The sequence below is a fragment of the Coregonus clupeaformis genome, chromosome 33 (genome assembly GCF_020615455.1).
Source record: "Coregonus clupeaformis isolate EN_2021a chromosome 33, ASM2061545v1, whole genome shotgun sequence".
Lineage (NCBI taxonomy): Eukaryota > Metazoa > Chordata > Actinopteri > Salmoniformes > Salmonidae > Coregonus > Coregonus clupeaformis.
Window position 1 is genome coordinate 35,093,335 of NC_059224.1, and position 23,913 is coordinate 35,117,247.

The following is a 23,913-nucleotide window of genomic DNA, read 5'->3' on the forward strand; positions in this document are numbered from 1 at the left end:
TTCTAAAATTGATTAAATAAATGTTTTTCCTCATCAATCTACACACAATACCCCATAATGGCAAAGCAAAAACAGGTTTTTAGAAATTTGTGCACATTTATTTAAAAAAAACATAAGTATTCAGACCCTTTGCTATGAGACTCGAAATTTAGCTCAGGTGCATCCAGTTTCCATTGATCATCCTTGAGATGTTTCTACAAATTGATTGGAGTCCATCTGTGGTAAATTAAATTGATTGGATATGATTTGGAAAGGCAAACACCTGTCTATATAAGGTCCCACAGTTGACAGTGCATGTCAGAGCAAAAACCAAGCCATGAGGTTGAAGGAATTGTCTGTAGAGCTCAGAGACAGGATTGTGTCGAGGCACAGATCTGGGGAAGGCTACCAAAAAATGTCTGCAGCATTGAAGGTCCCCAAGAACACAGTGGCCTCCCTCATTCTTAAATGAAGAAGTTTGGAACCACCAAGACTCTTCCTAGCGCTGGCCGCCCGGCCAAACTGAGCAATCGGGGGAGAAGGGCCATGGTCAGGGAGGTGACCAAGAACCCGATGGTCTCTCTGACAGAGCTCCAGAGTTCCTCTGTGGAGATGGGAGAACCTTCCAGAAGGACAACCATCTCTGCAGCACTCCACCAATCAGGCCTTAATGGTAGAGTGGCCAGACGTAAGCCACTCCTCAGTTAAAGGCACATGACAGCCCACTTGGAGTTTGCCAAAAGGCACCTAATGGACTCTCAGACCATGAGAAACAAGATTCTCTGGTCTGATGAAACCAAGATTGAACTCTTTGGCCTGAATGCCAAGCGTCACATCTGGAGGAAACCTGGCACCATCTCTACGGTGAAGCACGGTGGTGGCAGCATCATGCTATGGGGATGTTTTTCAGCGGCAGGGACTGGGAGACCAGTCAGGATCGAGGGAAAGATGAACGGAGCAAAGTACAGAGAGATCCTTGATGAAAACCTGCTCCAGAGCGCTCAGGACTTCAGATTTGGGCGAAGGTTCACCTTCCAACAGGACAATGACCCTAAGCATACAGCCAAGACAACGCAGGACTGGTTATGGGACACGTATCTGAATGTCCTTGAGTGGCACAGCCAGAGCCCGGACTTGAACCCGATCGAACATCTCTGGAGAGACCTGAAAATAGCTGTGCAGTGACGCTCCCCATCCAACCTGACAGAGCTTGAGAGGATCTGCAGAGAAGAATGGGAGAAACTCCCCAAATACAGGTGTGCCAAGCTTGTAGCGTCATACCCAAGAAGACTCAAGGCTGTAATCTAATCTTCTGGCTGTTGATCTGAGTTTGGAGACTGTATGTATCGACCATCTCAGAGCAGGAGTGCTGATTACAATGAGGGGGGGTTATACAGTGCCTTGCAAAAGTATTCATCCCCCTTGGCATTTTTCCTATTTTGTTGCATTACAACCTGTAATTTAAATGGATTTTTATTAGGTTTTCATGTAATGGACATACACAAAATAGTCCAAATTGGTGAAGTGAAATGAAAAAAATTACTTATTTAAAAAAATTCTAAAAAATTAATAACAGAAAAGTGGTGCGTGCATATGTATTCACCCCCTTTGCTATGAAGCCCCTAAATAAGATCTGGTGCAACCAATTACCTTCAGAAGTCACACAATTAGTTAAATAAAGTCCACCTGTGTGCAATCTAAGTGTCACATGATCTGTCAATGATCTCAGAATACAGTAGGACAGTTTAGGACACATCTCCTTCGCAGTGTTGATCAGGCTGTTGATTGTGGCGTGTGGAATGTTGTCCCACTCCTCTTCAATGGCTGCGCGAAGTTACTGGATATTGGCGAGAACTGGAAACACGCTGTCGTACATGTCGATCCAGAGCATCCCAAACATGATCAATGGGTGACATGTCTGGTGAGTATGCAGCCCATAGAAGAACTGGGACATTTTCAGCTTCCTGGAATTGTATACAGATCCTTGCGACATGGGGCCGTGCATTATCATGCTGAAACATGAGGTGATGGCGGCAGATGAATGGCACGACAATGGGCCTCAGGATCTCGTCACGGTATCTCTGTGCATTCAAATTGCCAACGATAAAATGCAATTGTGTTCATTGTCCGTAGCTTATGCCTGCCCATACAATAACCCCACCGGCACCATGGGGCACTCTGTTCACAATGTTGACATCAGCAAACCGCTCGCCCACACGACGCTATACACTCTGTCTGCCATCTGACCGGTACAGTTGAAACCGGGAATCTTCTGTGAAGAGCACACTTCTCCAGTGTGCCAGTGGCCATCAAAGGTGAGAATTTGCCCACTGAAGTCGGTTACGATGCCGAAACTACAGCCAGGTCAAGACCCTGGTGACCCAAGCAAAAAATAAAAATAAAGTATACTTAAATATACCAAAAATTAAAATAATATACTTCAAATACGAGATGTACTTTTCTAGTATACAGTAACTTCGGAATGTATTCAGACCCCTTGACTTTTTCCACATTTTGTTACATTACAGACTTATTCTAAAAAGGATTAAATAAAACAATTTCCTCATCATTCTACAGTGGCTTGTGAAGGTATTCACTCCCCTTGGCATTTTTGCTATTTTGTTGCCTTACAACCTGGAATTAAAATTGATTTTTGGGGGGTTTGTATCATTTGATTTACACAACATGCCTACCACTTTGAAGATGCAAAATATATTTTTTGGTGAAACAAACAAGAAATAAGACAAAAAAACTGAAAACTTGAGCGTGCATAACTATTCACCCCCCCAAAGTCAATACTTTGTAGAGACTTTTGCAGCAATTACAGCTGCAAGTCTCTTGTGGTTTTCTCTATGAGCTTGGCACATCTAGCCACTGGGATCTTTGCCCATTCTTCAAGGCAAAACTGCTCCAGCTCCTTCAAGTTAGATGGGTTCCGCTGGTGTACAGCAATCTTTAAGTCATACAGATTCTCAATTGGATTGAGGTCTGGGCTTTGACAAGGCCATTCCAAGACATTTAAATGTTTCCCCTTAAACCACTCGAGTGTTGCTTTAGCAGTATGCTTAGGGTCATTGTCCTGCTGGAAGGTGAACCTCCGTCCCAGTCTCAAATCTCTGGAAGACTGAAACTTTTCCCTCAAGAATTTCCTTATATTTAGCGCCATCCATCATTCCTTTAATTCTGACCAGTTTCCCAGTCCCTGCCGATGAAAAACATCCCCACAGCATGATGCTGCCACCACCATGCTTCACTGTGGGGATGGTATTCTCGGGGTGATGAGAGGTGTTGGGTTTGCGCCAGACATAGCGTTTTCCTTGATGGCCAAAAAGCTAAATTTTAGTCTCATCTGACCAGAGTACCTTCTTCCATATGTTTGGGGAGTCTCCCACATGGCTTTTGGCGAACACCAAACGTGTTTGCTTATTTTTTTCTTTAAGCAATGGCTTTTTTTCTGGCCACTCTTCCATAATGCCCAGCTCTGTGGAGTGTATGGCCTGGAGTGTGGTCCTCTGTAGCTCAATTGGCTCAATTGGTAGAGCAAGGCGCTTATAACGCCAGGGTAGTGGGTTCGATCCCCAGGACCACCCATACGTAAAAATGTATGCACAGATGACTGTAAGTCGCTTTGGATAAAAGCGTCTGCTAAATGGCATATTATTATTATATGGCTTAAAGTGATCCTATGGACAGATACTCCAATCTCCGCTGTGGAGCTTTGCAGCTCCTTCAGGGTTATCTTTGGTCTCTTTGTTGCCTCTCTGAGTTTTGGTGGGCGACCCTCTCTTGGCAGATTTGTTGTGGTGCCATATTCTTTCAATATTTTAATAATGGATTGAATGGTGCTCCGTGGGATGTTCAAAGTTTCGGATATTTTTTTATAACCCAACCCTGATCTGTACTTCTCCACAACTTTGTTCCTGACCTGTTTGGAGAGCTCCTTGGTCTTCATGGTGCCGCTTGCTTGGTGGTGCCCCTCGCTTAGTGGTGTTGCAGACTCTGGGGCCTTTCAGAACAGGTGTATATATACTGAGGTCATGTGACACTTAGATTGCACACAGGTGGACTTTATTTAACTAATTATGTGACTTCTGAAGATAATTGGTTGCACCAGATCTTATTTAGGGGCTTCATAGCAAAGGGGGTGAATACATATGCACGCACCACTTTTCCGTTATTAATTTTTTAGAATCTTTTGAAACAAGTCATTTTTTAAATTTCACTTCACCAATTTGGACTATTTTGTGTATGTCCATTACATTAAATCAATTTAAATTACAGGTTGTAATGCAACAAAATAGGAAAAACGCCAAGGGGGGTGAATACCTTTGCAAGGCACTGTACACACAATACCCCATAATGACGAAGCAACATTTTATTTTGAATATTTAATACATTTTAGAAAAAAGGCTGTAACGTAACAAAATGTGGAAAAGGTCAAGGGGTCTGAATACTTTCCGAATGCAATGTATCTTAAGTATACTATAAATACAGTATACTATCATTGAACTTAAACACACTCATTAAAACTGTACTTCAATTTCAAACACTTTAATTGTAATTTTGTATATTCATTTAAAATACACTTAAATATATGTTTTTCCGCTTGGGGAGGTTGACGAGCACACAGATGAGCTTCCTTGGGACGGTTTCTGACAGTTGGTGAATAAATTATTCGGTTGTGCAAACCCACAGTTTCATCAGCTGTCCGGGTGGCTGGTCTCAGGTAATCCCGCTGGTGAAGAAGCCGGATGTGGAGGTCCTGGGCTGGCGTGGTTACATGTGGTCTGCAGTTGTGAGGCCGGTTGGACGTACTGCCAAATTCTCTAAAACAACATTGGAGGCGGCTTATGGTAGAGAAATTAACATTAAATTATCTGGAAACAGCTCTGGTGGACATTCCTGCAGTCAGCATGCCAACTGCACGCTCCCTCAAAACTTGAGACAACTGTGGCATTGTGTTGTGTGACAAACTACACATTTTAGAGTGGCTTTTTATTGTCCCCAGCACAAGGTGCACCTGTGTAATGAACATGCTGTTTAATCAGCTTCTTGATATGCCACAACTGTCAGGTAGATGGATTATCTTGGCAAAGGAGATATGCTCACTAACAGGGTTGAAAACAGATTTATGCACAAAATTTGAAAGAAATAAGCTTTTAGTGCGAATGGAACATTTCTGGGATCTTTTGTTCCAGCTCATGAAACATGGGGCCAACACTTTACATGTTGCGTTTATATTTTTGTTCAGTGTTAGATCAACACGAAAAATATTATATGGACAGTGGGGGGGCCTGATCCTAGATCAGCACTCCTGTTTTTATCACACTGCTTTGCTTTATCTTGGCCAGGTCGCAGTTGTAAATGAGAACTTGTTCTCAACTGGCTTACCTGGTTAAATAAAGGTGAAATAAAATAAAACAATTCTGAGAGGCTTGATACACATGCCCCTGATCTGAGCTCAGATCTTACCTACCATCAGGCCTCAGGCTGTTGTGATCCCTGTGGAAAACGTGCTGAACGATCCTTGGACTGGTCCCGTAGATCCTGCTCAGTGTTTACAATGCTTCCTTCTTCAAGCTTTGGCTGTGGCTCAGTGTGTTTACACCACCAACCTGACAACAGCAGCAGGTTCCTTCATGAGAGCTTTAAAGGCATGGACACACGAGTAGCGTTAGCTGTCCGAAGGTACTTACAGTAGCACCTCTGAACAGAGTGCCGGCTGTCATTTGCAAACCAAGTGCAAACCAATTCTACACGTAGAATGTCGGCAGTCAGACGTCCACCAGCGGGTTGGCCCTAAAACACACAGTGCCGAATGAACGGCAGACGAACGGCAGATGAACGGCAGATCAACATTCAGTGCGGTGTTTGTGTGGTTCCTAAGGTGTCTTTACATTGAAATACTTTCTATTTGAATTGGCATACCTTCACATGCTTGTAAATATAGTGACATAATTTTGTCAGGCTCTCTTCCAGGTATTTGGCTCCAGCAGTTAGGTAGCTATAATCATATAAATAACCAGTGCATAATGGTAGAGCACGGCGCTTGTAACGCCAAGGTAGTGGGTTCGATCCCCGGGACCACCCATACACAAAAATGTATGCACGCACGACTGTAAGTCGCTTTGGATAAAAGCGTCTGCTAAATGGCTTATTATTATATTATTATTATAATAACAGATAAATAATTGACTGTGAACAGTAAAAAATGATATGTTGTATATCCTTTCCTTCTATATGAAAATACCTTTGAAAACACACAACATATATACTAGCAGTAAATATACTGCAGTAGTGAGAACACGTTCAGGCAAGTCCGCATTTTTCCCCGCTCTTCTGACAGGTGAGATTATAGAGGAAGATTGTGATTGATAGTAAATCAAGATTTAAGACTATAGATATAGGTAATGGAACTCCCAATTTGTTATAGACTGAAGAAAGTGTCTGATAAGTTGCAAAAGTTTGAAATAAGGGTTGTTATCAAGCGGTTATCCTTATTTTATTAGATTCACCCATAACACAAAATGTAGCTGCACTTTAATATTTTTCATTTTGGCGTAACACAATGACACAAACTCTTGCATAAGAAAGACTATGTGCATTAAACTTGGGTTCTTCCACAGCCACAGGACAGGAGCATCCAGTTTATGTACTTGTTTAGAGGGAGGATGACTCCTTGGGGTGAGTCTCAAATGGCACCCTCGTCCCTATATAGTGCACCCCTTTTGAATAGAGCCCTATAAGCCCTGGTCAAAAGTAGTGCACTATATAGTGAATATAGTGCCATTTGGGACGTATACCAAGTTTAATCTCTGTGACACCTCAGTCTGAGTCATAAGACTCTTTCACCTTACCACCCTCTGCCATTGGCTAAGCTTATCAGGAGTGAAACCAAACTTATTTTTAAGGGCCCACCTACTACCACAGTCCAAAGGGTGACACGTCACATACACATACCTACCTGTTGCAGTTATGTGTGGCCAGTCCCCCAACAACTGATTTCTGTGAACAAGGAACTTATAAGGCCATGTAATTTCAACTGATTAATGACACAACACCAGAGCTTCATCAATGTATTTTGATTGAAACAAGGAAGATAGGCAGGGTAGCATAGGCAGCTGCATTTAACGGGTGTTCCGAATGAGTTATTAGCATGACGCTTACGAAAGCCTACAGGTCTTGATAAGATGCGTTATCACTATGCAGTTCACACCAATGGTTGGCCACAATATCACTACACAGTATACACTAATGGTTGCCACATTATCACTACGCAGTACACACTAATGGTTGGACACATGGTCACTACGCAGTACAAACGAATGGTTGGCCACAACATTATCACTACGCAGTACACACTAATGGTTGGCCACAACATTATCACTACGCAGTACACACTAATGGTTGGCCACAACATTATCACTACGCAGTACACACTAATGGTTAGCCACAACATTATCACTACGCAGTACACACTAATGGTTGGACACATTATCACTACGCAGGACACACTAATGATTGGCCACAACATTATCACTACGCAGCACACACTAATGGTTGGACACATTATCACTACACAGTATCATGACCACCACCACCCCTGTTCTATTGTGAGGGGTGAAGTAAACATTCTGCCTCTGGAATGCAGGTCCAAACTCCACTCATTCATGCCCTGTCTTCCCTAGACAGCACAACACATGCCTTTGTGTGCTGTAATGAAAAAGCCAGAGGCCGCGTTCACTTCAGTTCAGTGTAATGTCCAATCTGCAAACCTACAGTGCTCCTGAATTACTATGAACACATTGACTCTCCAATTCGCAGAGATTCTACGCTGGACCACTGCTATACGTATTTTCGACACGGTTATAGCGCCATCTCCCGTCCTCCTTTTGGCAAATCTGACCATGACCCCATTTTGCTCCTCCCCGCCTACAAACAAAGACTCAATAGGGAAGTTTCGGTGTTCATGTCTGTACAACTCCTCCGCCGCTGACCGCAAGGCACTACAGAGGGTGGTACGCTTAGCTGAACACACCATTGGGTGCACACTGCCTGCCCTCCAGGACACCTACAACACCAGGTGTCATAAGAAGGCCAATAAGATAATCAGGGACCTCAGCCACCCAAGCCACGGCTTGTTCTCCCCGCTTCCATCACTCAGACGCAGGCATTACAGGAGCATCATGGCTAAAACTAAAAGACTGGCCAATAGCTTCTACCGCCAGATCATCAGGCTGCTGAATAGCTAACATCAAATCTGGCATTACTGCTATAGCCCATACAAAAACGCATTGAATAACGCATTTGTACACGGCAAAACAGACACTCAAAAAATACATAATAAGGAACAAGATTTTGAAGTGTCTGTCCTATATCTGAGCGACGTAAGAAAACTCAGAAATTTTAGCCCAATGTTTGGTCATGTTATTCATGGCACATTTGACCCCCTATGCACTTTCTACAATTTTTACAGCCCGGTACTGGGTTACCTTCAGACGACTCCCTGAAGCTTGTGTGCGTCGTAGAGCAGAACAATGACGATGCTCTTGTCCGGACACTCTCATGTGTAGAAAAAGGCTGCTTTCACAAGCCCCATGTTACAGAATAGGCACTTTGTATTGGCGGAAAGAGGGGATTGAGCTGCAGCCACTACAAAAAACGGTAAGTCTCTAACATAAACACAGGGGGAGCTATTCCATATTCAAAATGACGTCACCATGTGACGCACATGTGCATCAATCGACTCGATTAATGAACACACATTTAACCACCCCATAGTTGGTTAAAACATTTTAACTCACAATACATCAAAGTATCTAAATCCTTTTGAATTGAGGGTTTACCTTGCAAGGAAAGTGATGGATGAAGCTACATCGGTTTTGTTTGTTTTTATCTTTCTGAAAAATGATTAACTGGATATTTCTGTGGAATGTGATTGCAGCCTGAGCCGGGTGAGCCCTGTACAAGAGTTTACTGACCTTAATAATTTTCTCAGTAACCCAGAAATCTCCCTAATCAGGTGATCAAATGTCAATGTTCATAGAGTATGTATGGGTGATGTTTGATTTCACTGTTAGTGCTGTAAGGGTCTATTTCTTTTATCATACACAGTTGAGTGTATGGTTGAAGACACCTTTATATCAGTAGTACTGTATTAAACGTGACTATTAAAAACCTTGTCTGTCAGATAAGCATGCTCTATCTTTGTATTCCTGGTGCGGGGAAGAAGTGATATTAAATTCTGAGAAATTCATCAAGTTCTCATTAGAGTTATCCGAAGGTTCTGTCTCAACTTGAAGCCATTTGGGGAATCTTGAAATTCTGTCAATAGACCTCTCAAAACAATGCTCTTATATTTGTCTGTTGTTACTTGAAGTTGGTCTGTATGAAAGCAATAGTGTAGTACAGTGCGACTGCCTTTTGTACACGCAATACTATCACGCTGTCAGTTCTGCCAGAGCTGTGAATACATGCCTTCATAGAGAGAAGGAGAATAAAGAGACTTAAGAGAGCTGTAAAAAAAGAGTCGATGAGAGAGAAAGAGAGACGGATGGGTAAAGAGAGAGGGCTTGCGCCATTCCCTTATTTGTAACAAAATCCTGAGAAACTGGGCTACACTAATACTTTGCTGTATGCTTGTTAGCCACTGGATTTGAGAGGAGGTCGGGGCTGGGAATTATCTTTGTCCAGATTAGAAGGCTTTTCATTGGACTGGCTGTTTGTTTGGCTGCATGATTCTTGTGAATTGTAGTGTGGTAGCCCTTTTCTGCAGTCAATTACCAAAAGCGCACTCTTTGGCCTCATGGGGGGAATGTTATTAATATTTTTTATAATTTAATAATTAATTACGATTTCTTTTTTTTTTTACAACGGAAATCGGGTGTCAAAAAGTTTCATTATATTTCATTCTTCCGTGATTTACACTACCGGTCAAAGTTTTAGAACACCTACTCATTCAAGGGTTTTTCTTGATTTTTACTATTTTCTACATTGTAGAATAATAGTGAAGACATCAAAACTATGAAATAACACATGAATCATGTAGTAACCAAAAAAGTGTTAAACAAATCAAAATATATTTTATATTTGCTTTGATGACAGCTTTGCACACTCTTGGCATTCCATCAACCAGCTTCACCTGGAATGCTTTTCCAACAGTCTTGAAGGAATTCCCACATATGCTGAGCACTTGTTGGCTGCTTTTCCTTCACTCTGCAGTCCGACTCATCCCAAACCATCTCAATTTGGTTGAGGTCGGGGGATTGTGGATTGGGGATTGTGGAGGCCAGGTCATCTGATGCAGCACTCCATCATACGTAAAAATGTATGCACACATGACTGTAAGTCGCTTTGGATAAAAGTGTCTGCTAAATGGCATATTATATTATATTATTTTACCAATGTGTTATATTCTCCTACATTAATTTCACATTTCAACAAACTTCAGTATTTCCTTTCAAATTATATTAAGAATATGCTTTGTTACGTTACAGCCGTATTCTAAAATTGATTAAATTGTACAATACCCTGTAATTAAAAGGCAAAAATAAAATTAAAACATTAATTAAAAAATGAACTATCACATTTACACATGTTTTCAGACCCTTTACTGAGTACTTTGTTGAAGCACCTTTGGCAGTGATTACAGCCTTGAGTCTTCTTGGGTATGACGCTACAAGCTTGGCACACCGCGAGCTGCCCAGTGACACGAGCCTACCAGACGAGCTAAATCACTTCTATGCTCGCTTCGAGGCAAGCAACACTGAAGCATGCATGAGAGCATCAGCTGTTCCGGATGACTATGTGATCACTCTCTCCGTAGCCGATGTGAGTAAGACTTTTAAGCAGGTCAACATTCACAAGGCGGCAGGGCCAGGCGGATTACCAGGACGTGTACTCCGAGCATGCGCTGACCAACTGGCAAGTGTCTTCACTGACATTTTCAACATGTCCCTGACTGAGTCTGTAATACCAACATGTTTCAAGCAGACCACCATAGTCCCTGTGCCCAAGAACACAAAGATAACCTGCCTAAACGGAGTCGTGCCTGGCCATGCAGTCATGGGTGAACAGGGAGTGAGTACAGGAGGGGACTGAGCACGCACCCCTGAGGGGCCCTCATGTTGAGGATCAGCTTGGCAGATGTGTTGTTACCTACCCTTACCATCTGGGGGCGGCCCATCAGGAAGTCCAGGATCCAGTTGCAGAGGGAGGTGTTTAGTCCCAGGGTCCAAAAGGCTTCTTAACAGCTTCTACCCCCAAGCCATAAGACTCCTGAACTGCTAATCATGGCTACCTGGACTATTTGCATTGTCCCCCCATCCCACCCCACAACCTCTTTTACGCTGCTGCTACTCTGTTTATTATCTATGCATAGTCACTTTAACTATACCCACATGTATGTATTACCTCAATTACCTCGACTAACCGGTTCCCCCGCACATATTTTTTACTTATCTATTTTTTACTTACTTTTTTTCTTAAAACTGCTTTGTTGGTTAAGGGCTTGTAAGTAAGCATTTCACTGTAAGGTCTACACCTGTTGTATTCGGCGCATGTGGCAAATACAATTTGACACCTGTATTTCGGGAGTTTCTCCCATTCTTCTCTCCTCTCAAGCTCTGTCAGGTTGGGGATCGTCGCTGCACAGCTATTTTCAGGTCTCTCCAGAGATGTTTGATCCGATTCAAGTCCTGGCTCTGGCTGGGCCACTCAAGGTCATTCAGAGACTTGTCCCAGAGCCGCTCCTGCTTTGTCTTGGCTGTGTGCTTAGGGTCGTTGTCCTGTTGGAAGGTGAACCTTCGCCCCAGTCTGAGGTCCTGAGCGCTCTGGAGCAGGTTTTCTTCAAGGATCTCTCTGTACTTTGCTCCGTTCATCTTTCCCTCGATCCTGACTAGTCTCCCAGTCCCTGCTGCTGAAAAACATCCCCACAGCATGATGCTGTCACCACCATGCTTCACCGTAAGGATGGTACCATGTTTCTTCCAGACTTGAAAGCTTGGCTTTTAGGCCAAATAATCTCCAAGCGGCCTGTCATGTGCCTTTTACTGAGAAGTGGCTTCCGTCTGCAGAGTGCTGCAGAGATGGTTGTCCTTCTGGAAGGTTCTCCCATCACCACAAAGGAACTCTGGAAGCTCTGTCAGAGTGACCATCGGGTTCTTGGTCACCTCCCCTGAACAAGGCCCTTCTCCCCCGATTGCTCAGTTTGGCCTGGCGGCCAGCTCTAGGAAGAGTCTTGGTGGTTCCAAACTTGTTCCATTTAAGAATGATGGAGGCCACTGTGTTCTTGGGGACCTTCAATGCTGCAAACATTTTTTGGTAACTTCCCCAGATCTGTGCCTCGACCTTACCCTGTCTCGGAGCTCTACGGACAATTTCTTGTCATGGCTTGGTTTTTGCTCTGACATGAACTGTCAACTGTGGGACCTTATATAGACAGGTGAGTGCCTTTCCAAATCATGTCCAATCAATTGAATTTACCACAGGTGGACTCCAATCAAGTTGTAGAAACATCTCAAGGATGATCAATGGAAACTGGATGCACCTGAGCTAAATTTCGAGTCTCATAGCAAAGGGTCTGAATACTTATGTTTGTTTTTTTATAAATGTGCACAAATTTCTAAAAACCTGTTTTTGCTTTGCCATTATGAGGTATTGTGTGTAGATTGATGAGGAAAAACATTTATTTAATCCATTTTAGAATAAGGCTGTAACATAACAAAATGTGGAAAAAGGGAAGGGGTCTGAATACTTTCCAAATGCACTGTAACCCACTGGGCACAGACGTCAATTGAACGTGTATTCCACATTGGTTCCACATCATTTCATTGACATTTTTCATTGAAATGACGTGGAAACAACGTTGAATCAACCAGTGTATGCCCAGTGGGAACAGACTGAAGCACAAAAACCAAGTACACAAGATGGATTTCTCATAGACTTTTAGACTTCAGCCTAGCGACATCTGATACAACTTCACCAGTGCTTTGTTGGTGTCTTTTAGAAGGTACAGTATACTGTAACTGATAGCAACCAACACTCCCGGGCCACAGAGCTCTGTGTAAATATTTCATGTGTGGCGATGTCTTTGCGTTTAACCATAGTATAACAGTCATTAAAGCTCAGCTGGAATGATAAACATGTATTTTTATTTGAATAGCATTCCTAAAGCAGGAAAACAGGGATGTTTAGAGATCTTTCAACATGGTAATCCGCCCTAAGCCAAAGTTTGGTTTGGCTCTAAAATTTGTCCCAACATGGGACTGAGCCAAACCACATAAGGCATGGGAATTCTTGTTGAGGAATTAGACAAATATTTTATGACTGTAAATTAATTTGAGAATCCTTTCTCAAGAGGAGAACGATGGAAAGAGCGATATAAATATGGATAGAGAAGATAGAAAGACAGACCTACAGTATGGATATGTTATAGAGTTGAACTGAAGACATGTTAGCCTGTTGTCTGCATCCCAAATGGCACCCTATTCCCTAAATAGAGCATTACTTTTGATGGGCTCTCATCACTCTATAAGGAATAGGGTGCCATTTGGGACTCGCCTGTGTGTTATCAATAGCAGGTGATGGGCTGTGTAGCATGACATTGGCTAGCGCTCTCTGGCTGTTCAGAGAGATTATTGTCCTCCTCGGGTGTCTGAAACGTTATCCCACACGCTAGTTAGCCCTTAATCACGAACCCAAGTTGATGGAATTAGTGACCCTGGACAAATGAATTGGAAACAACATGTTTTGGAGGGGGGAAATGTCATTTTCTCCACTTATTGCAAGTCATACTGATGAATTGTAACTGTCGTCAACTATCTCTGATATCTGTATTGCCTGTTAGGCTGAGTGAGAATCAGGGTTGGGTTCAATTCTGAATTGAGTTGCGAATTGCTCTTTAATTTGAAATACAACTTTTTGGAAATATTCTATCATGTTGTGGGTTGTCGATAATAATTAATAATTCACGTAATGTTTTTAAATATCAGAAAAAATACATTTCCCAGAATGCATTAGATCAGACACTTCCATATGGAAGGGAACAATCTACCATCTACCATGACAAGAAAACACTGTTTGACATCAAACTAATAGTTAAAATGGTATTTGTATTCTTTGCATTAATAAGTGGCATATCGTTTAGATAAAGGATTTGTCAAATGAATGAGACTTTCATGTTTCATATCTCAGTTGAATTGGTTTGAATTAAATTCTACTTCCTTCAAGGGCAACTGCACTTCCTAATTTGGCATAGTTCTGAGGATTGCTCATTAAGAAATACTAGCAGCCATGACTGAAGCCAAATGAGCAGGGTTGCCAGGTCTAGCTAAAATTTCTAGCCTAATGACCTCTAAAAACCGGTCCACAAGATGACTTGCCACATTTATCCAATAAACCCTTTTTCCATAACATTATCGAGCGAATTAAGAAGGCATATCGACGTAATTTGTTATGGCGAGTTTAAGATTATGTCCCAAGAGAAAAGATAATTCACCCTTATTAAACTCGTCAGATCATTTTCCATCAATGGATGTCGATTTAACTTGTTTGACTGCAATGATTAAGCAATAAGGCATGAAGAGGTGTGGTAGGCTATATGGCTTTTCTTATGACACAGCCTTTAGCAGTGGTATATTGGCCATATACCACAAACCCCTGAGGTGCCTTATTGCTATTATAAACTGGTTACCAACTTTAAGAACAGTAAAAAGTATTATTTTGTCATACCGATGGTATGCAATTTGATATACCATGGCTTTCAACCAATCAGCATTCAGGGCTCAAACCATCCAGTTTATAATTATACTTTTTTTGTGCATGTGCATAACTATAGATTAAATCCGACAGGAGAGTTTGAGTGATGAAAGTTGGACAGAGGATCTCGAAATCTCTGTACAAGAAACACTTGGACTAACTTTTTTCACCCCCCAAAATATTTAATAAAAAATAAAAAACACTTGGACAAACTTTAAAAAACTATTGTTAGGCTATTTTCTGGCAATTGTGCAGTTATTATGTTCTAGATCAGGGTTCTTCAATTCCGGTCCTGGAGGGCCGAAACACCTCTATTTTTCATCCTCTCCTTCTAATCAGGGACTAATTCAGACCTGGGACACCAGGTGAGTGCAATTAACTACCAGGTAGAAATAAAAAACAGAACTGTTTCGGCCCTCCAGGACCGGAATTGAAGAACCCTGTTCTAGATGTTAAGACTACAAACTGTTATAAATGGCCTATTTGCGAGATTTACTTGTGATTTCAATAGGCAAAGGCTACTGACTAAAATCTGGGTTTATAATTGCAATTCAACTTTGCCATGGTCTGCTGAGCTAATCCCCTATTACCCTGATAGGACAACATCTAATTTCAGGGAAAAGTCCACAATTAAACTGACATTAAATGTGGAGAATAATACATTTGCGATAGATCTGTGAGCACAATTGATAACTTCCAATTTAATTAACCAAACATGGCCATTAATAATTGCGTAATAACACAAGGCTACAACAACAATAAACTGAAGTTATAGGCTATTTATTTAATACGTTTGCCAGCTCCAGGTAGGCTACACAAGTATACAAATTGATTTGCAATGACTCCAGCGATATCGTCATTTCAACATATTTATTGTATCAAATGGTAGGCTACAGTAGCCTACAATGGCATATAAATGAATAGCCTACTTGATGGCCAACAGATGCAAATGTATCATTCTCCACATTAATGTCAGTTTTATTGTGGACTCCCCATAACAAAAGCATGCGAGGGAATTCCATAACTTCCATTTCAAATATCCACTCGTGCAGCGCTCGAGACCCAAAAACTGAGCATGCGTAAAAACCTTAGCTTGATACGATTTTCCATAAGAAAAGTCAACATTAGAATGAATTTATCTAAAGCCTGTGGTACGCTAAAAGTCATTATATCATTTCTAGCGCGTTAATATGTTTTATGGAAAAGGTGTTGGAAATAGGTGTCTCTATAATGACAATCTAAATAGCCTACCTACAACTGGTAAAAAGTTGCCCTGCAAACCGCGACCAATACATTTTCACCCGCGACATCGTTTTCAAAGTAGCCCAATTTTTCTGGAAAACTGCGAACATGGCAACCCTGCAAACGAGAGTTGTCTTGGGGGTGTGGTTTGATGTGGGTATGTTATGTTCGCATATCGTACCCTGGCAGGTGATGTTGTTTGTCCCTCTTGGGTCACCGTAGCAACAACATAGCCACTTCCTCAAAATAGTCACTCCCTTAAAATATTCTGAATAAATCAAGAAATCTGTAATTAATTTAGACGTTTTTGCAGAGGAGGTCTTAAACGTGCAATTTTACATCTAGCTAAGGTGTTTGGTGCAGTATTTCTCAAGTTTAAAAAATGGCATGAAAAACTAGTCAGTCGGGAAAGTCTGGGTGCGCGCTCAGGACGGATTTCTGAGAACAATAACATGACTACAACCTCATCTGCAATCTGTCAAACTACCGTAAATAAAGCACAAGCTACAGTACACGCTGTTTATCAGTGCCCAAAAGTACTTGCTAGCTAGCTAAGTTCCAACACTGTGTTTGTCAATGAAGTTAGCAGGTAGTAGCTAGCAGGCACATTGAGCAGGCAGGCCACAATCAGCTTATCAAGCCCCTGGCGAGTGGCGACGTGTGTGCTTCAATGCCGTTTAGGTTTTTACAACTTTCTCACTATCTATTACCAGAGTGTGCATCTGTCTGGCAGTGTTTCATAGGGAATCATGTTACAAAACAGGTTGTGGGGGGAGACAAGATGCTTGCAAATGGGTTCTGGAATATTGGCAGGTTGCAGTTGGGATACAAATGTGCTCTGATCGTCTCCATTTTCATTTAGCCCCCCAAAATGTCAGACTCGAACGATTGACACTATCAAACACATCAGCAAGTGGCCACTCCATAAAGGGCTTAGGACCAAGGATTATTTTAACATAACATTGGTAATGTGTTATCTTATGCAAACAAGTCTGAGGCTTTGGGTAATGGGCAGGTCTGTCTCACTGTCTGGACGTTCTGGCTGCTTTTCTCATGTTAGTGGGCACTGGGCAAGTGGGCATGATCGTAATCCATACCCAACCCTCCAGTAAATCGTGATGAACTCACTTACAAAACTCTGTTTTGGATGAGACTGACTCTATGACCAAAATTATCCTATTTACACTTTGAAGTCCATTTTGACACTATAATTAATGTGATGCCACATAGGCCGTTTCAAACCAGAGAAGTTGGTTCTAAGGGGCAGTTGACCTTTCAATTCAAATTATACTTCCTGTGGGGTGTGGCCAAGTCAAAATGGTTTGAATTGAATTAAATTCAGAAATTCCGAATTGGACCCAACCCTGGTGAGAATGCAGCTGTTGCTTCAATCAGAGGCCCATGGCCTGACATCTTGCTTTCCCTTTGCCCTACTAGAACTCCTCTCCTCTCTCACTGTCATCCTTTGATTTCTTTAAGTATCCACCAAGGGTTTTCTTCTCACTCAATCCTGTCACTACAAAGTGGTCAACAACATCTCTTACTCCTGTCCCACCTACATCTCCACCCCTTGGCACTGGGCTAATTTCTTTGCCCAAGCATTTAGCATTTAATCTAATATTTAGCGACTCTATCCCCACCAAAGGTCAAAACACTTAGAAACATTACTTTGGTTGTGTACAGATTAACTAAAGTACTTTAGTGTAACAACATACAGTCATTAGCTTGTGTTAACACAAAGGTGGCAGGAGGCAACACATTAATGGCTATTTAAGAGGCGTCTCTGCTCTGTAAACTCTGGGGGTCTGGCCCAAATGGCACCCTATTCCCTACATAGTGCACTAATTTTTACCAGAGCTCCGTGGCCCTGGGGTGTAATCATTAGTCCAAACAGTTGAACTTTTTAGTGTTTATTTTGGACAAATTCAGGTAGGTCCCTCCCCGTTTTGTTCTGTTTGCTTCCGTTTAAGAAAAGTTTTGCTACAGAATCAGTTTTTAATGAATACACCCCTGGTCAAAAGTAGTGCACTACATAGGGAATAAGGTGCCATTTGGGACATGGTGTCAGAGTGAGCCATCTGTCATGTAGCACGGAATTCCAAGCCAACATGAGCCATGGATGTCTGTGTGGAATTTAATGGCAACATATGGCGACAGTTGCTTTTTTGTTTACTATTTACAACAAACATGGCCATTTTGGGGACCAGTTGCAAATGCCGTTTGGGCCAGAAGGTCTGAACAACAGATGAGAGCACACTATGTGATAGAATAGCCACTGGTCATAACCGCTGCTATCTGCAATGTGTGGAATTCTTTGTGGCTAGATGTGTGATCAACGGTGGTCAGAGATCAGTTTCATTCTGGTTCTTGCTGGACAGTGCTATCCTGAGAAATGCCTGAGTGATGGACTTGTATTGACTCACTACCAATGTTTACTTCTTCGACACGTGTGTGGTATCATAACAGGTCTTGCATTCATTCTGTCCTTGAAAGGAGCTTTTTGTCTTACCTCTCCTCCCTCTCTCTCTCTCTCTCTCCCTACCTTATCCCACCTCCTCTCTCACTCTCCCTCTCCCTTTCCACCCCACTCTCTCTGTCACACTCCATCTCCCTCCTCTCTTTCCCAGGCCTGGACGACAGCCTACAGCAGTATGTCCCGTACTTTGAGCGGGAGAAGATTGACGGGGAGCAGCTGTTGAAGATCTCCCACCAGGATCTCCTAGAGCTGGGGATGACCAGGATCGGACACCAGGAACTGGTGCTGGAGGCTGTCGACCTGCTCTGTGCTCTGGTTAGTGAACTAAAATATCCAATATCCAGTCCACCATATCCAATCAGAGGATAACGTTTAGTCACACTTTATTTGGATAGTCCCCTAGGCGTATACTGTATATGATCTGCAGATCCTCAAATTATCAACAAGCTTCATATCCATGCATCCAATATCTGTGCATCACGTAGTCTGATCATGGTTTGATCACATCAAATGTCCATTACCATGTCCCAAATAGTAATAATCTATAAATCCCTCTAAAAGAAATACCATCTTGTTTTCGAGGGGTCCTGAATAAACAGTAAACAAAAGCAAACAAACCCCTTGTTGTGCCCTCAGGCAAAGGGATAGTTATCTAGTGAGCAGTCAGCCCAGCTCGAGCCAGTCCAAGCGGCCCATAGATGGGAGAGGCTGGCATTGGTCAGGAAACAGGGATTAGGGAGGAATGTCCGGTCAGCTGCCTCTCTCTCTCTCTCTCTCTCTCTCTCTCTCTCTCTCTCTCTCTCTCTCTCTCTCTCTCTCTCTCTCTCTCTCTCTCTCTCTCTCTCTCTCTCTCTCTCTCTCTCTCTCTCTTCTCTCCTCTCTCTCTCTCTCCTCCCTCTCTCTCCACCCCCATCCCTCTCTCTTTCTTCACCCCTCTCTCTTTCTTTACCCTACTCTCTTTCTCCCCGCTCTCTATCTCTCTCTGTGTGCTGATGTAAGAATAATGTACTGTGTTGGGTTGGATTTTCAGACCTGAATGTAAAAGTTTTGTATTAGTCTGGTCGTCCCAGATATGTTTGTGCTATCTTGTCAACTCATATTGGCTATACACAAACAGATCTGGCCTGACCAGGCTAGTGGTGCAGAAAACAATGTGCTGTATGACAGTGCTTCATTCTCTGAACTAGATTCAGTGTGTAGTGTGCGATACAGTGCCCTTCTGTGGGAAATTGAAAAAGAAGAGTACAGTATAATCAGTGCTTTAACTTCATTGTGAAGTCTGGGTGAATAGGGTCTGGCCCACAGGCTAGAGAATGGGGACTGATACCCCCTAGTGTGAGGATTTACTAAGTCAATAGTAGAGGGCAGAGGGTAACCGACTGGCACAGGGCAACTGACTGGGGCCGGAACAGAAGAGTGACTGTCAATTATGAACACAAACAATGGTCACAAAGAAAGTGTGTGTGTCTCTCTAACAGTTGGATTACAGTGTGCTAGTCCAGTGTTTTTTCAGTTCTGCTATTTCAGCCCTCGATTGTTCAATGAGCCTACAGTTCAATACGTTTACGTTACTGTACATCTTTGTTTGGTCCCATCAATCCCCCAGAATTCTGCAGTGTCAGATCTTCCCTGTTCCCATTTTGTGGTCTCATGGTCCGTCTCTGTGATCCATAAGATGGGTAAAGTGCTTTGGTGGTAGTGTGCCGGATCTTGTTATCTTTTAAGAGAGGTTTGGTGAGGAAATTAACTGGGATTTTGAACATGTCCAACGTAAGATGGAATAGACATTATCTGCCCAATATACAGTAGTAAGGGAGAGGGCTTGGTTGTGGGTTACTAATGGGTTACATCCCAAATGGCACCCTATTCCATACATAGCGCAATACTGTTGACCAGAGCACTATGGGCCCTGGTAAAAAAAAGTAGTGCACTATATAGGGAATAAGGTGCTATTTGGGGAGCAACATTGGACTCTCTGGGCAGAGCTTTATTTTCTCAGGGAGAAATCTCCTGGTGCTCAGGAAACAGATGTGACCCCACCCCCCACCTGTCACACACACACACACACACACACACACACATCCCTTTCAGGAAAAGCCATTACACCATTGTTCCTGCGGTTTCCGTCCGGTGGTGTCAGATCATTTGTTCCCTCCCCCCGCCTCACCTCTCCACTGCATGCCAAATGGCACCCTATTCGCTACATAGTGCACTACCTTTGACCAGGGCCCGATACATATGCGTCCTGGTCAAAAGTATTCCACTAGGGAATAGAATGCCATTTGGGATGCAGCCCTCCTCTCCAACTGTGTCCCATTCATCAGAACTGCTGTACATATCAGAGTCGACAGAACACTTTCTCCTTTTCCTCCCTCTCTTACACACTCTCTTCCTAGATTATTTCGCTCTCCCTGTTCCCTTCTTCAGTGCCTGGACAGGAACAGGCATTCCATTGGCTGCAGATGTTTTCATTGCTTCTATGCTTCTGGATAGGAACAAACGCGCTGAACAGCTGTTTAGCTGGTGGCTTGGGTGTGTGTGTACAGTGAGTATGTGTGTGTGTTTGGCGATCATGTTAATGATTGTCAGAGATTGGAGCTTTTGATCTCAATCAGACCTTGATGACTGACTGTTGGGCTCTCCCATCCTATAATTCTTTGCACTTAATTAAGGCCATTTTCATCTGTCTACCCCAGCTGTGGTACAGGGCCAGTGAGCTTCAGGTGTTAGCCTGAAGAGCTGTGTTTAGATATCATAACATCCCGTAAGATCAAACAGTGTAAGCGGTTAAGTATGTTGTCGGTGAAAGGGTCATCATCATTCTTTCAATTTATGTCAATCGTTTCCATGTTCATACAGACAGATAAACACACACACAATTTCTCACAGAACACACTGGGGATTTGAGGTAATTGAGGTAGACGTGGAGGGGAATATATTGTAGTCAGATGATTGGTCATGCACAGGCTGCCATGGTGACTGGTCCTGAGGAATGTAGGAGGACTTATCAGTTTCTATTCCATCTATAGCGCACTACTTCAAAGAATTAAACATTGTAAAATCATCCGCACAACTGGGCCGTTTTTGTGTTTTTTTTTTTTACATATCTTTCGTGATGTCCCCACAATGTTCCCACCAGACTGTTCCCACAACCGAAATAAACATTCTGGGAACCTTTAAAGCACAGGCAGAATGTGTTCTGGGAGCGTTCTTGCAACATCAGGTGAATGTTTTTTGCACCCTAAATGGAACATTGTAGAATCAGATTAAAGGTGTTCTTGCAACATCAGGCGAAAGTTTTATGCAAACATTCTATAATCAACAGCACGAATGGACAGTGTTTATGTTATAAGAACATTTGCCGCGACCTGGTTTGCTGGGATGAGACTCTGGCCAAAAGTAGTGCACTATAGAGGGAATAGGGTGCCATTTGGGACATAATCAATGTTTGCTGAACCCAAGCCATGTGGTTTTGAACGGAATTGATAACAGCACAAATGATCATCACGCTAATGACAGCTTTGGTATGCTGCTATGCGTAAACTGAATCAAAATACCTGAGTGTATTTCTTTTTTATCTATGTCTGTTGTGTTATGAGAATATTCCCACACATTTTACATTACATTTTATTCATTTAGCAGATGCCCTTATACAGAGGGACTTACAGTCAGAGCATTCAATTAAGGTAAACAATACAACCACATATCACCGTCATTAGAACTAAGAACATTCTTGTTTGTCTTCCAGAACTACGGGGTGGAGAAAGACAACCTGAAGACTCTGGTGGGTCGTATGAGAGCGGCGTCCAACAACCTCCAGAACTCAGCGTCTGAGCGCAGGAAGAACCCGTCGTACGAGAGGAAGAACTCCCACAAACCCCCCAACGACTTCCTCACTGCCGTGGTGGAGCTCATCGGAGCCGCCAAGAGTCTGCTGGCCTGGCTGGACAGGTAGACACAATACACACACACATCCATGCACACACACGCTTGCAAACACATACAGGTAAGCATACACACACACATGCATGTGCACACACACACACAGACACAAACACACACTTAGCATTTCACCAGGAAGGAACGCGTTCTATTAGGCTCTTAAGTGACGCCTATGTCAACATACATGTTGTCTTGTTAAAGTCCTGACTTGAGGAAGGTTTTTACTGTCTGCTAGTCAAAACAGCCAGAGTGAAGTATTTCCAGGTGAAGTAATGCAGGGATCAGGTATATTTCCTGTGCTTGTATCAGCTTGAGACACACTCCAGAGGATCTCAGCTGCGAAATGAAACATCTGTATTGACAGATCACAGCAGTTAAGGTCAGTAACCCCTCAAAACATGTGAGGGTGCTGCAGCCTACGTACAGTTGAAGTCGGAAGTTTACATACACTTAGGTTGGAGTCATTAAAACACGTTTTTCAACCACTCCACAAATTTCTTGTTAACAAACTATAGTTTTGGCAAGTCGGTTAGGACCCCTACATTTTCCAACAATTGTTTACAGACAGATTATTTCACTTATAATTCACTGTATCACAATTCCAGTGGGTCAGAAGATTACATACACTAAGTTGACTGTGCCTTTAAACAGCTTGGAAAATTCCTGAAAATAATGTCATGGCTGTACAAGCTTCTGATAGGCTAATTTACATCAGGCCTACCTTAAAACTCAATGCCTCTTTACTTGACATCATGGGAAAATCAAAAGAAATCAGCCAAAACCTCAGAATAAAATTTTTTGTAGACCTCCACAAGTCTGGTTCATCCTTGGGAGCAATTTCCAAATGCCTGAAGGTACCACGTTCATCTGTACAAACAATAGTACTCAAGTATAAACACCATGGGACCACGCAGCCGTCATACCGCTCAGGAAGGAGAAGCGTTCTGTCGGCTAGAGATGAACGTACTTTGGTGCGAAAAGTGCAAATCAATCCCAGAACAACAGCAAAGGACCTTGTGAAGATGCTGGAAGAAGCAGGTACAAAAGTATCTATATCCACAGTAAAACGAATCCTATATCGACATAACCTGAAAGGCCACTCAGCGAGGAAGAAGCCACTGCTCCAAAACTGCCATAAAAAAGCCAGACTACGGTTTGTAACTGCACATGGGGACAAAGATCGTACTTTTTGGAACGTCCTCTGGTCTGATGAAACAAAAATAGAACTGTTTGGCTATAATGACCATCGTTATGTTTGGAGGAAAAAGGGGGTGCTTGCAAGCCGAAGAACACCATCCCAACCGTGAAGCACGGGGGTGGCAGCATCATGCTGTGGGGGTGCTTTGCTGCAGGAGGGACTGGTGCACTTCACAAAATAGATGGCTTCATGAGGAAGGAAAATGATGTGGATATATTGAAGCAACATCTCAAGACATCAGTCAGGAAGTTAAAGCTTGGTCGCAAATGGGTCTTCCAAATGGACAATGACCCCAAGCATACTTCCAAAGTTGTGGCAA

At 42.7% G+C, this 23,913-nt stretch overlaps 1 protein-coding gene across 1 annotated transcript in view; it reads left to right on the forward strand.

Moving 5' to 3' along the window:
- Positions 1-23,913, forward strand: part of cnksr3 (cnksr family member 3) — a 43,296-nt gene that overhangs the window by 1,626 nt on the left and 17,757 nt on the right. Inside the window, exons 2-3 of the mRNA XM_041860880.2 lie at positions 18,606-18,769; positions 22,203-22,405. Coding sequence (XP_041716814.1) covers positions 18,606-18,769; positions 22,203-22,405 — 367 coding nt within the window. The remainder of the gene's footprint in view (positions 1-18,605; positions 18,770-22,202; positions 22,406-23,913) is intronic.